The sequence below is a fragment of the Pelodiscus sinensis genome, chromosome 2 (genome assembly GCF_052426305.1).
Source record: "Pelodiscus sinensis isolate ZL-2025 chromosome 2, ASM5242630v1, whole genome shotgun sequence".
Lineage (NCBI taxonomy): Eukaryota > Metazoa > Chordata > Testudines > Trionychidae > Pelodiscus > Pelodiscus sinensis.
The window spans coordinates 168,263,006-168,277,174 of NC_143053.1; the positions used below are offsets into that span (position 1 = coordinate 168,263,006).

The following is a 14,169-nucleotide window of genomic DNA, read 5'->3' on the forward strand; positions in this document are numbered from 1 at the left end:
ATATTTACAGAGCTTTATCAGTAGCCTTACCTTGCCTTAATTTTCCTGCAGTAAGAGAAGGCAATGAGAGACTTGATTACTAGATTCATTAAACTTGCCACAGTCTAATGAAGATTAAGGAACTTCCTTCCAGATTCTCATTCAGTGTTGGCAATTTTGTGAATACAGAATTTTTCTGTATACAGAATTTTTCTGAAGTTCACCATCAGCAGAATTGTTCAGCAGTCTGAATGATTTCTGAAAGGCTGCAAAAGAGTTGCTACTCCTTGTTGTCTAAGATCCCTCTCATCCTTTCTGCTTCCATTTTCTAAGTCACAAACATCCGCCAAACCCTCCTGTTGACTGTAAAGGCTACCTGGAGCCCTGCCAGGTCATTTTGTCTGTAAAATTGTCTTCAGAACCAGCTGGGGAGAATTGCTCCAAGGCAGGAGTCTGAGCTAGTTAGGATGTCAACTCATGGCTCTGTAGAGGTTGCCATTTTTGAGCACTTCCACTCAGATCTGCTAGCTAATTGATATTGTTTCTTCCTAACCTGCCTCTCTAACTACTTGTTGTTCAGTCTGAGATATCTGAACTCCATTGACCAAGGGAGTGGATTAGCAGAGAAATAGCTGGTGCAGGTGCTCAGGGTTACTGCAATACGTGAAAGGGTTGTGAAAGGGTTGTGGGGAAGCTGGCCTCAGTTCTCTCTCTAGGTGTTGCAGTTTGGTGCATGTGGCTGCAGCATTTCTCGGGTTTGGCCAAGCTGCTCCTCCATCATGATGATGGAGGTGGAGGGACGGCCAGACCAATTTGAGGTGTGTTATAATCCTTTGTGCCAAGGTGGTGACCGCATGCAATGCCACTCCCACCAATTTGGGCTGGGCCACGTCAAGCAGCATTGCAGCCCAGAGTTTGCGATGCCTGTGTGGGAACTGGGTCCAGTCAGGAGAGCGTGGTTGGTTGCTGTGCTCTCCCAGAAGTTCCACCTTCTGATGCACCCACACCTCACAGCCTGGCAACACCACATCTTTCATACTTGCTGTCCTGCCCCCTCCAGCGCTCCCTGATTTACCTTTACCTCACAGCTGTTTAACTCCTGCTTGCTCATGCCTGCCATGCATCCCCAGTCCTTTCTGTTCCCAACTCCTTCCCTCAGCCCCCTGCACTTTACTCTCTGCCCCCTCCTGGTCTGTGTGTCCAAAATGTGTGTTTCTGAGTTTTCACAGCTCAGCTTCTCCCCACAGACTCCTCTGTCCTGTCACCCAGCCTCCCACTGGACCTCCACGCTCTTCTTTCCCATTCCGGTTTCTTCTCTAAACTTCCAACTCCTTTATTACTACCTCCCCAGCCCACGCAATCTCCTCCCTTCACCTGTAGACTCTTAAATTGCTCCCCTTATCCTCTGCCCTCACAGGTGTGTGTGTGTGTGTGTGTGTCTCTGGGTGTGGGAACGTGTTTTCGGGGAGGACTCCTAACCCCAGTTGCTGGAGGAGGGGGGGAATTCCCAAGTAGTTTATATTTGTCTGGAGTTCTGGAATATTAGCTCCAGCACCCCTGCTCCTCTGCTGGACCCTCATGGGGGGAGGGGATGTAGAAAACATTAACATTACCTAATTTTGTCACTTCTGTGAAGCAGTTTAATATTTTGAGACTGAAATGTTATGACGTACTGAGCAGTTGAATCACCATGTTTGATGTGTATAATTCAAATTTGAGGGAGAAAGTCCCCAATAAACACCTGCACTGGAGCCCATTTTTGGGTTCTTCTGCCACTGGGTGGAATCAGTGTTGTCACACCGTACATGAGAACCATGGTATCTTAGTCTCAGTCCTGGCAGTAAAGTACTGAATACAAAGGGAGAACATACAGTGACAAGGATTCCTCCTCCTTCCAGCCTCACTCTCCTGCTATTTTTTTTCTTTTTAGAGCTGCTTATGTCATTGCTACCTTCCAATATATACCACTTGCTACAAAGGTAGAAAAAGAGGGGTTTTTTAATCTACCATATTGCAAGTTGTTTGTTCAACTTGCAATCTGGCAAACAATGTTAAAATGACAAGTTTAGATATATTACTGTGAAAGGATTAATTCAACATATCATGCCCTCTATTTGAAGAAAGTGTGAATACAAAGAGCCTTATGGAACAAAATGGTGACCATTGTAAGTCATTGGCTTTATTTGTGCTGGATATTTTGCAGTTAAATAGATGTAGGTATGAAGCCTTCTCTTTGATACTGTATGTGAGTTAGTCAAAGTGGATGTGAAGAAAAAGAACATCTCTCATAGGCTAGGGTTTATCATTTTCCTTTATATTGCTGCTGGGTGGCAGCTAGGGCCAACTTTGAATTGTACATGTGAGGAAAAGAAAACATGTAACAGTTTCCTTTTTAAAGTACACATTTCCATAATGAGATCTGTTGAGGAAACATGCTATATAAGAAATAGGTGTTGTTATTATTAACGTTATTATATTGGGAAACACATCCAAAATGTATCACTTAAGCGCACACAACTAATCAATGGGAGTCTTTCCAAAACTGGAGTGGTGTCCATTAGTTTAAAAGGCATCTTAAAATTTGAAGTCAGATACCTTGTGTGTGTGTGTGTGTGTGTGTGTGTGGTTCTCATTTATGTGAAATGGAGAGTGGAATCTGGTAAAGGCTGTCTGAAAGGAAGTTCTCTTAGGTGGCTGCTGTTGTATGATCCTTTCTTTGGAGTGGTTAAGTAGACTATTAGAAATATTATTTGCTGAGTTCCAATAAATATAAATTTTCAAGCTGAATGCAAGTATAACTCACTAGTAGGTGGTGATCTTGCAGTTTCTTTACTATCCCACAAAGATCGAGATCCAAAGGCTCCATCTTGAGGTTTCACTGACAGTGTCTTAAGGCACTGATATCACAATAGCCTCTTCCGTACTACCTCATGAAAGGAATCTCTAGATTGTACACTGTCCAAAAGAACTGATTGTAAGTGAACTTTTAGGCACCATTTCTTTTAGAGCTAAATTTCACTCTGAGTCGGAGGGGAGCATGTGGCAAGGGCAGCAACAGATAGGTTTTTGAGAACAGATTTTAACCACGAATAGCTTGCGGATTAAAACTAAGCTTACTTTTTTTTAAGCCAGTAGCTTATAAAGAATAGCGGCCAGCGTTTTTAATCCTGGTTGCCTAAAGTTAAGTTCTCAAATTTATATTTAAACGCCTAAGTGTCTGAATTTTCCAAAGGTGCTGAGCATCTGCAGCTCCCATTGAAATTCATGAAGTTAATTTTCATTTAAACTGTTGCAGGTGAGAAGAGGGTCAAGCTGTTTGTGTCCTTACATGTTAAGTAAATGCTATTTATTTCCCAGAATGCACAAGGAAAGAAAATGCCCAGCACTTATTTAAGTATTGTGTTTGTTGCCCCCAAAGCACTGAGTAGCATCCTTGGGATTGTACTACCTCGTGTTTGGACTATATGTGCCTTTGGGCCTCCACCTGATTAATCTGTAGTATTTGTAGAAATGGAAATGCATGGTAGGGTTACACAACGGTTGTTTCAGACTGGTGTGTGACATTGTAATGGTATGTTATTTTTAATGAACAGTGTAGTTACACTGTGTAATGTTTGTTCACTAAAAGGGAAAAGAGGTGTTAAATCATTGTGTTCTTTGATGAATGGCTTGTACACTGAAGAATAAATTGAACAAACTGGCATAGAGCTCAGTGAACATGAAATCAGCTATTAGAAGAAAGCTTGTGAACAAATTCTGAGCCTGATATGCATCTTTTGATTAATGTCCTATCAATCATCCATAGTGGCTACCTTAGCTAAGTCGTGCTGTAATCATTCATGGTTGCTTACAGGAACACTGGCAGGGACTATAGGGCTGCAATAACTGAATATTATTACTGATTTCTTCCTAACTCTTGCTGTGAACAATTACAGTTTTCACTACATTCCTGCCTCCCTTTATTAAAAGAATACAATGCAAAATGAAAAGAGAGTTTCTGAAAGACTGGTAAAATTCTCCCAGGGTATTCTGAATAATATTCTGTCCTAAATGGGCAAACTATTGTCATGCGTAGTTCTCACCAGGAATAATAGTAAAGTAATCACATTGAAGCCGTCTCTTTATGGATTGTAGTCCAATAGAGAAAATGTATAGTCAGATTAATGAACACAAAATATCTGTAGAATTATTACTTAAAATGGTTGAAACGATTTGAATTATTTTCATCTCGATGTTTTCAGTTAATGTGCTTAACAGTAACAGTAATTAAGGCTCCAGACTTTACATTTGCATTAAATCCACCTTTGACATTAGAAGAAACCTTGATTCTTTCAAGGTATGGTGTTCTGTGTTTTTGTTTTTTTTAAACACAGGCATGCACCCAAACATGTTTAATTTGCCAGGTACTTTTAATTGATTTTTTTCAAATGGAAGAAAAAAATTAAAAACATATTTTTGTAATTATGTGGGCTTTCTTTTTTTTGTTTTTTTGGCCCGTGTGATTGTAAATTACTGGCAAATGCTTGCAAGAATACCCATGGCCTCACGAGAGGATTTAGCTCCAAACAATTCATTTCTAAAACATGGCACAAAAATGGTTTGGCACTACCTATTGTAGAGAGGTCTTCAGACTGTAGTGTAATTTCCTCAGAACTCACTGTAGTCTGGGAAATACAGTGGGGTAATGAAGTGATGACAGCTATTAGCATGCATAATGGGCTTTAATAGACATTTAGTGTTGTTTAACTAGAAGAGGGAGAAGTGCTTTCCCATTGGAATATTTCTACATTGAAACACATTGATCACCAATTTCAGAGGGGAAAGGTTAATCCATCAGTTTCTGTAACCAAACGGCACTGATGGAAATTCTTTAGGTGACATTCTGGATGAACTGAGCTCTCCATCTTTACAAACAAATGAGTGATATGACAAGCATGTTGTTCAAAACACATTTAACCAATTGATTTTCTCTCCTCTTGTAATAAGATCTGGAGACATATGAACGAGCATACCATGAGCTAGGAGTAAAGGAATTGCTCCACACTCGAAAACATACAGAACTACTTATCAATAAAAGTACTAGAAAACATGTAATCGCCCATTCTTTTTCTTTATATAAAGTTTGTTATTGTAATAAATAGCTGTTATTGAACTGCTTGCCTCTTATTTCACATTTCCTGAATTTTATTTCAGGCAGCTTTCTGTGTAGTGTTGGTAAATGGGAGCCTTTTTAATGGAAGGTTAGAAACATTATATTTTGCTATAATATCATTTTTGCTTTCAGTAATCAATTTAACCCAGCTTAATAGCAGTGGATTTAATAGCAATGTTTGTCATTTGTTTAGGGCGAGGGGCTGGAAAATGTGAGGGAAGGGTTAGCTTTCTGCCAATGCTGCTTCCATAGCTGGAAATGTAAATTACCTGTACAATTCAGCATAACAATATTCCTCATCTCTTTTTATTTTTGTTTGTTACTGTTTTTCCTCCTAAATTCAGTCCTGCTCTGAGTTTCACTTACCCTCCCACACCGGTATCCCTCCAGCAAATGCATCAGCAAATTATAAGTCGGCAGCAAACCCTAGGATCGGCCTTTGGACACAGCCCTCCGCTCATCCATCCTGCTCCAACTTTTCCTACGCAGCGACCTATCCCAGGCATCCCTAGCGTCTTGAACCCAGTCCAAGTCAGCTCTGGTCCTTCCGAGTCCGCACAGGTGAGAGCAAACAAAAGAAACCTTGTGCACCTTGTTAATGAAAAAAAGAAAACAAATTACATTGTCATGTTAGCAATTAATCACTGCAATAACCGAGAGCCTTGGATAACAACTTTCTTGTGGCTATGGCATTTACAGTCCTTTATTATAAATCACAGGAGTGTGTCTGTGATTTCTGATTGGTAGAATGCTTTTTGTCCTTCATAAATATTGCAGTGGCTCCTCATTCCCAATTGTCTCTCTTGAATCAGACAACTTAATCCAGGTAGAGAATGGAGGAGGAGGGAAAGCGTGGAGGAAACCCACAGCATGTTAAACATAGCAACTGCTCATTCTCAAATCAGGCTAAACAGAATGACTAGGCAGATGTTCGGTGACTTTCTACTAGGCTGCACATTGTAAATCTAAAGAAAGTCTGTGGATTACTTAAGGTTTTTACTGATGAGTGCAGAGGTTGATTCCCTGGACCTGGATTTGTCATTGGAGTTGCACTGACACGTAACTGGAGGAGTGCAGTAGTGAATCAGTCTGATATTTTGGGTTTATTGCGGTGTATGGTGTTATTGCTGTTATTAATGACTATTTGTGTTTTAGTATGTCCTAGGATTTGTTCTGGGTGCTGTAAAACTTGGAGCTTATTTCTGCAAGTGGATCTATCTGGGCAAATCCCTGCAGGGCCCTATTGATTTTAATGGGCCTCCACACAGAATCAGAGATGCATCCATTAGATCCATTTGCAGGTCCTGGGCTTCAGAACAGCCAGGGCTAGCCTTAAGGGTAGGCAATGTGAGCAGCTTCCCATGGCACCATGGACAGGGGGATCCCCTGACCAAGAGACAAAGTGTGGAGCACTTCTTTAAAACTCTGTGTATTGATCTCAGTCTGCTTTTGTCTTTTGGGGGAACAATGCCGGCAGCAGAATAAACCCACAAGTGAATCTGCAGTGAGTAGCACTGGGGATCCAATGCACAACAAGCGTTCCAAGATAAAACCAGATGAGGACCTTCCCAGCCCAGGTGCAGGAAATATGCAGGTACAGCATACAGGTTTCATTTATCAGACTTTTCATCTGACTGCCAGACCAAAGAGACCTCCTATCTGTAGAATGTTTTAAGGCCCCTTAGTGGCCCTTGGCCTAACATACCTGGATGCACATGCATGCACACACTACATTAATCCACAATACCAAGGGATGATTAGAGAATCAAATGTAATTGAGTATATTATAATGGCACATTGTATGACTTGGTAGTTTTTGCTGGGGGCAGGAGTGGGGTGAGACTTGCATCTGTGTATGTCTTTAGAGGAATTTTTAATCCTCTGTTTGTCCTGGCATATTTAGTGATAAAAAGGTGAACCTGGGGTACTCAGCAATGTATTTAAACATGTGCTTGAAGTTGAGCACATGCTTAAGTCCCAGTGACTTTAACTGGACTGAGCATGTGCTTGAAGCTATACATTACAAACAAACGAACAAAAATACACACATATACATGTTGTGGGAAGAAACCAAACAAATTCATCAAGTGTCCTCAAAATCTAATTTTGGAAGAAATTTCACACACCAAGCTTATTATGGAATTCAAAACTGAAATACTTTTTTTTCTAGATTGGTGATGAACTTGCTTGCTTTGATCCCATTTCTGATACCTTACTCATACTGAATAATATCTCAGTAGTAATCCCATTGAAACATTTGGGACAACCCATGTAATTAAAGCACTGCTTAATCCAAGTATTACAAACAGGACGTTTAAGGCTTTATTTTAATTTATTTCATTGTGACTCCCCATTACTTTTAAGGAAGGTTTGACTCTTCACACACAGACCCCAATTCCCCTCAGATCCTTCCACCACTCATTGACATAGAATGCTAGCAGGTTTGAATAATTCGGGACATGATCTGCCTTTTCTTTTTTTCCTCTTCTATCAGTTCATGTAACAAGGCACCATGTGAGGAGGTTCCTGTAGAAATGATCTGCACTGGATACTTCTGGAAATTATATTGTTAAAAAGGGAGCCATCCCTTAGAAAAATAGCCAATCTTTACTGTCTGGTTTACAAGGCCCGCTTGGGTCTTCTGTGTTTTATCTGAATGTAGGTAATGAGTTGAATCAAGAGTAGGTTAATCTAAATTGAGCTTTTCTTACTTTCCTTAATGTTTAAAGTAATTCACCTTTCTTCACCCTCTTTATCAGAGTTTTTCCTCTCTTCTCTTCACACCTCTTCACACCATTGTTTTTTACTTATTTTTTCCCTCCAGGAACAGCCAGAGGGAATGACCCTTGTAAAGGAGGAAGGGGACAAAGATGAAAGCAAGCAGGAGCCTGAAGTTGTCTATGAGACGAACTGCCATTGGGAAGGCTGTTCGCGAGAGTTTGACACGCAGGAACAGCTAGTGCATGTAAGTTAATGGTATTCAGGAACTGGGTTTTACAACTGTGACCTTTTTCATGGGGGTCAGGTTCTCTGACCCTGTGCTGAGTCAAGTTTCTTAGCTAACAGCATTGCAAACTGGAAAAGGGTTTATGAGTTTCTGAGAATAAAGAAAACTGTGAGCCACAGTGCTTGACCTGTTCAGTCAGCTAAAGCTTAGTGTAAAATTCAATAAAGTCTTCAATAGAGAGTGTAATGGCTCTGATCCTGTAAGCCAGCAAACACTATTTTGAGTTAGAGACTTTGATAGTTATTGAGTAATAGTAAGCTGGACATGAATTATTATTAACCTTTACCCAAGTTTGATTTTTTTCCCTAAAGGGATTATATCAATAGAAAGAGGAGAAGGGGAAATTCTTCCCCTCCCCTAAGGATTTACAGTTTATTTTATGTATCCATTTACTGTTGAATGTGAACTGTGGAGGATTACTTTGCTGGATGTGTATAAATGGGGTTACTGCCATCCCTTGAATTAAGGCAAACATCGTGGCTTTATTCATTCCAATCCAAAGGTTATTCATTGCCTCCTCTCTAAATCCCTCCCCTGCCCCAAAAAAATTGCATTGTTTACAATTGTGTGGCACACTTGGCTAAAAATTGTGCTGTCAAAATTTAGGCTATCTCTTAACAAACACACTCTTCTCCCTATTTCTAGGCCACTTCAAATAGGACAATAATAGAACTATTTTAATAGAGAAGCTTTAAAAACTAATCTCCTGTGCCCTGACTGGGGATAGAGATGCAGACTGTTACCAGAACAAAGCATCAAAACTTTGATGTTTCTTGTAAAAGCACCATACATAGTGCTGTATATTATGCATAATTCATTCCTTTATTAGGCCTATAGTATTAAAATAGCCTGTTGATAACTGTACATTTTCTCAGGGTTTTTTTGTGCATTCTGGAGCACCAAAGGCCAGACTGCCCACTGGTGAAAATTGATATGTCTCCAGGGACATCAGTGAAGCCATGCCTAGCTATACCAGCTGAAGATATTGCCTAATATAACTAAAGTTGCCTTTGCAATTTTTTGTCAAGACATATAACAAATGTGTGATGCAGAAATCATTGCCCTATCTCAGATTAGAATATGCCAACTGGTTCAAAAGTACATTTATTTCAATGATATTCATATTTTGACATTTTTAAATGTGTAATGGGATTTATTTTTAGATCATGTGATTTATTTGTAAGCAGAGGCATATTTTGTTTTATGAAGCAAGACTATTTCAACAGAAGCCACAAAGACTTTGAAGCAGTCCTAATATACCTTAATATGCCATTAGACTTCTTGGCTACAAGGGCACACTGTTGACTCATATCCCGCTTCTCATCCACTGTAACCCCCTAGGTCCTTTTCTGATGAACTGCTACTTAGCTGTTCGATCCCCAGCCTGTAACAATGCTTGGGATTCTTCTGTCCCAAGTGCAGGACTCTGCACTTGTCCTTGTTGAACCTCATCAGATTTCTATTGGCCCAATCCTCTAATCTGTCCAGGTCACTTGGACCCTATCCCTGCCCTCCAGTGTATCTACCTCTCCTCCTAGCTTAGTGTCATTTTCAAACTTGCTGAGGGTGCAATCCATCCATCCAGGTCATTAATAAAGATGTTGAACAAAACTGGTCCAAGAACTGATCCTTGGGGCACTCCGCTAGAAACCGACCGCCAATCTGACATCGAGCCGTTGATCCCTGCCCTTTGGGCCCGACAGTCTAGCCAGCTTTCTATCCATTTTACAGTCCATTTATCCAATCCATACTCTCTTAACTGTCTGGCAAGAATATTGTGGGAGACCGTATGAAAAGCTTTGCTAAAGTCAGGGTATATCACATCCACTGACTTTCCCATATCCACAGAGCCAGTTACCTCATTATAGAAGCCATTCAGATTGGTCAGAAACGACTTGCCTTTCATGAATTCATATTGACTATTCCTGATCACTTTCCCCTCTTCCAAGTGCTTCAAAATGGATTCCTTGAAAATCCCCACCATGATTTTTCCTGAAACTGAGGTAAGGCTGACTGGGTCTGTAGTTCCCTGGATTGTCCTTCTTCCCTTTTTTAAAGATGGGCACTATATTTGCCTTTTTCCAATCATCCGGGATCTCTCCCGATCTCCACGAGTTTTCAAAGATAATAGCCAAAGTCTCTGCAATGACATTTGCCAACTCCCTCAGTACCCTCAGATGCATTAAATCCGGGCCCATGGACTTGTGTATGTTTAGCTTTTCTAAATAGTTCCTAACTTGTTCTTTCCCCACCAAGGGCTGTCCACCTCCTTCCCATACTGCATTGCCTAGCGCATTTGTCTGGGAGCTTGTCCGTGAAGACAGAGGCAAAGAAAGCATTGAGTACTTCAGCTTTTCCCACATCATCGGTCACTAGATTACCTCCCTCCTCCAGTAAGGGCCCCACCCCTCTCTGTTCACCCTCTTATTGCTAACATGCCTATAGAAACATTTCTTGTTACCCTTAACATCCCTTGCTAGCTGCAATTCCAATTACGCTTTCGCCTTCCTGATAATTCCCCTGCATTCTCGAGCAATATATTTATACTCCTCCCTAGTCATCAGTCCAAGTTTCCACTTCTTGTAAGCTTCCTTTTTGTGTTTAAGCTCACAATGGATGTCCCCGGTAAGCCAGTCTGGTCGCCTACCATATTTGCTTTTCTTGCTGCGCATCAGGATGGTTTCTTCCTGTGCCTTTAATAAGGCTTCTTTAAAATACTGCCAGTTCTCCTGGACTCCTTTCCCCCTTCATGTAAGTATCCCAGGGGATCCTGCCCATCAGTTCTCCGAGTGAGTCAAGTCTGCTCTTCTGAAGTCCAGGGAATATATTTTGCTACTCTCCTTTCTTCCTTTGGTCAGGATTCTGAAATCTACCATCTCATGGTCACTGCTTTCCAGGTTGTGACCCACCTTTACTTCCCCTACTAGTTCCTCCCTGTTTGAGCAGCAGGTCAAGCTGCGCATGGCCCCTGGTTGGTTCCTTCAGCACTTGTACCAAGAAGTTATCCCCAACATTCTCCAAAAACATCCTGGATTGTCTGTGTACTGCCGTATTGGTCTCCCAACAGATATCAGGGTGATTAAAGTCGCCCATGAGAACCAGGGCCTGCGATCTGGAAGGTTCTCTCAGTTGTCCAAAGAAAGCTTCGTCTACCTCATCCATCTGATCCGGTGGTCTATAGCAGACACCAACCACAACATCACACCTGTTGCTTCCACCTCTAAATTTAACCCATAGACTCTCAACAGTCTTTTCTCCCTCTAAGTGCAGGAGCTCCGAGCAGTCATACTGCTCTCTTACATACAATGCAACTCCTCCTCCTTTTCTCCCCTGCCTGTTCTTCCTGAACAGTTTATATACCCTTCTATGACAGTGCTCCAGTCATGGGAGTCATCCCACCAAGTCTCCGTTATTCCAATCAAATCATAGTTCTTTAACTGGGCCAGTTTGAGTTCAATAGGGATCTGTATGGGCACAGCAGACTACAAAACATGCTCCCCCAGCACTGTCTGGGATTGTGATTCTTGAGCATTATAATGCCTGGATGACTTTTTTGAACGTTCTGAAAGTATCCAAATGTTAATAAGGAATCTTATCCACCAGAATGTTAGAACTAAAAGAGAAAGACACGAGAGGAGAGTTGACATTTTAGAATTGTAGACACAGAATCTAATTGAACTCTGCTGTGCATATAATCTAATTAACACGTTATAGTTTTAAAAGGCATGGCAACACAAGATTTTAAAGTGGAAATTGCTGTTGGTCGAGAGACCCATTGCATTGGTTAGAGCCAATAACAAGAATTACATGGAAATAGCATGTCTCCTATATTTGAAAGTGATAATAATACCTGATGTAAGTGACTAGTCGACTATCCAGTAAGCATAAGGAGAGACTTGACTAGTTGCTTCCCTCCAATTGCTGCCTCTGTCAGAGGCAGAGGAGTGGGGGAGCTGGCGCCGTTGCTGGGGGAACCAACTTAAAAGCTTTTTCCCTCCAGCCCTATCTCTGCTTGGGGGCAGCGAAGACAGAGGCATAATGGGGGACTGGGTGCAAGCCCAGTTCCAGAGCCGAACCTCTTCTTTTTAAATGCATTAAGTGCCTGTTTGATGCATAAAAAAGCAGAAGTGCAGTGAGGGGTCCAGGAGCGAGCTGGGACAGCTGATTCCCAGCTCATGCCTGGTCCTCCCCACTGCGCTTTAGCCTTTTAAGTGTATTAAGAGCCTACCGGCTCCAAATACATTTAAAAGGCAGAGCTGCCATGGGATTAGCTCTTGCGGCCAGGAGCAGTTGCCCCCACTTATCAGCTAATGAACTAGTCGATGGAAATTCCTTTGACTAGTCAATTAGTTGATACAATGCAATTTAGCATCCTTAATCTGATGTGGGACCTCACAGCATTTCAAAATATCAAATCTCTGTGGCAGGGACTGTGTCTTTGAATGTGTTTGTATATGCTTACTACAACAAGACCCTAATTCTGATTGGGGCCCCTTGACACAAATGAAATTGTAAGAGCATTAATAATAATTGTAACTGCTACTTCAAAGTACAGTAGAACGTCGAGTTACAAACACCAGAGTTATGAATTGAGCAGTAAACCACACACCTGACTTGGAAATTCACAATCAGGCAGCAGCAGACACACACACAAAAGAAAGAAAAATACAGTACAGTACTGTGTTAAATGTAAGCTACCTTTTAAAAAAAAAAAAAAAAAAAAAAAAAAAAAAAAAGGAAAGCAGCATTTTTCTTCTTCATAGTAAATTTTCAATACCAGATTAAGTCAATGTTGGGTTATAAACTTTTGAAAGAACCATGATGTTTTGAAAATTTCAGAGTAACCAAATTAATTTGTAATTTTGAGGTTCTACCATAATTCAAATAACTCTATCAGAGTCAGCATGATCCAGTGGATCTGATGGTAGAACAAGAAGCGATGGGCTCAAATTGCAGCAAGAGCAGTTTAGGTTGGACATTAGGAAAAACTTCCTAACTGTTAGGGTGGTTAAACACTGGATATATTGCCTAAGGAGGTTGTGGAATCTCCCACACTGAAGATATCTAAGAGCAAGTTGAATAGACATCTATCAGGCTCTAGATCAGTTATTCCCAACCTTTTTTCCATGGAGGAACCCCTAAAATAATTTTTCATATGCCGAGGAATCTCTACCTATGAAAATGTTTGTTTGGCCAGAAAAAATTGACAGCGGAGAGTGCAATTCAATTACTGCTAAATATTTTCAAGAAAATTTATTTGTAAAGAGCTGTTTTATATAAGTGTGTGTGTGTGTGTGTGTGTGTGTCAGCTTACATTGTAAGAAAAAAATGGAGTATTTTCCTGTCTTTTTTTGTATTATCTAATATTTTTTTTCAAATATCAAATATCCTCCCCCTTGTGCCTCACTCTCTCTTTCTCTCCTCCTCCTGCCTCACTCTCTCTTTCTCTTCTCCTCCCCTTCCTGCCTCTCAGTCGCGGAGCCCAAATGGCCGCTTGCTCCTGCGTGGCAGCCTGGCTGAGCTGCGCAGAAGTCAGCCGAGCTCTAGGGCAGGAGGCAAAGGCCGTGACAGAGGGCTCCAGGCCCTCCCCCCCCCCCCCCGGCTGAACGGCGCAGAAGTCAGCCGAGCATCAGGGCGAGAGGCGAAGGGCGTGACAGAGGCTCCAGGCCCCTCTGGGCAGAGCCTGGAGCCTTTGTCATGCCCTTCGCCTTCCGCCCTGGTGCTCGGCTGACTTCTGCACTGCTCAGCCAGGCCGCCACGCAGGAGCAAGTGGCGTAAGCGGCCATTTGGAGCGTGGCGGCCCGGCTGAGCGGCGCAGAAGTCAGCTGAGCACCAGGGCGGGAGGTGAAGGGTGTGACAGACGCTCCAGGCCCCGCCGAGCGTTATTTATTCCACGATTTCTCGCGGAACCCCTGATGATGGTCCGCGGAACCCCGGTTGGGAAACACTGCTCCAGATGGTGCTTGGTCCTGTCATTAGTGCAAGGGACTGAACTTGATTACTTCTTGAAGTTCCTTTCAGTTCTATGATT

The 14,169-nt window shown here is 41.8% G+C and overlaps 1 protein-coding gene across 6 annotated transcripts in view; it reads left to right on the plus strand.

Annotated features, from left to right (window-relative positions):
- GLI3 (GLI family zinc finger 3) overlaps positions 1-14,169 on the plus strand; it is a 264,863-nt gene that overhangs the window by 203,779 nt on the left and 46,915 nt on the right. For 5 of the 6 annotated variants that reach the window (XM_006124084.5, XM_014574078.4, XM_014574077.4 and 2 more), the window contains 3 exons: positions 5,476-5,692; positions 6,609-6,725; positions 7,956-8,096. In XM_006124084.5, coding sequence (XP_006124146.3) covers positions 5,476-5,692; positions 6,609-6,725; positions 7,956-8,096 — 475 coding nt within the window. The remainder of the gene's footprint in view (positions 1-5,475; positions 5,693-6,608; positions 6,726-7,955; positions 8,097-14,169) is intronic. The other variant, XM_006124086.5, reaches the window with a different exon arrangement.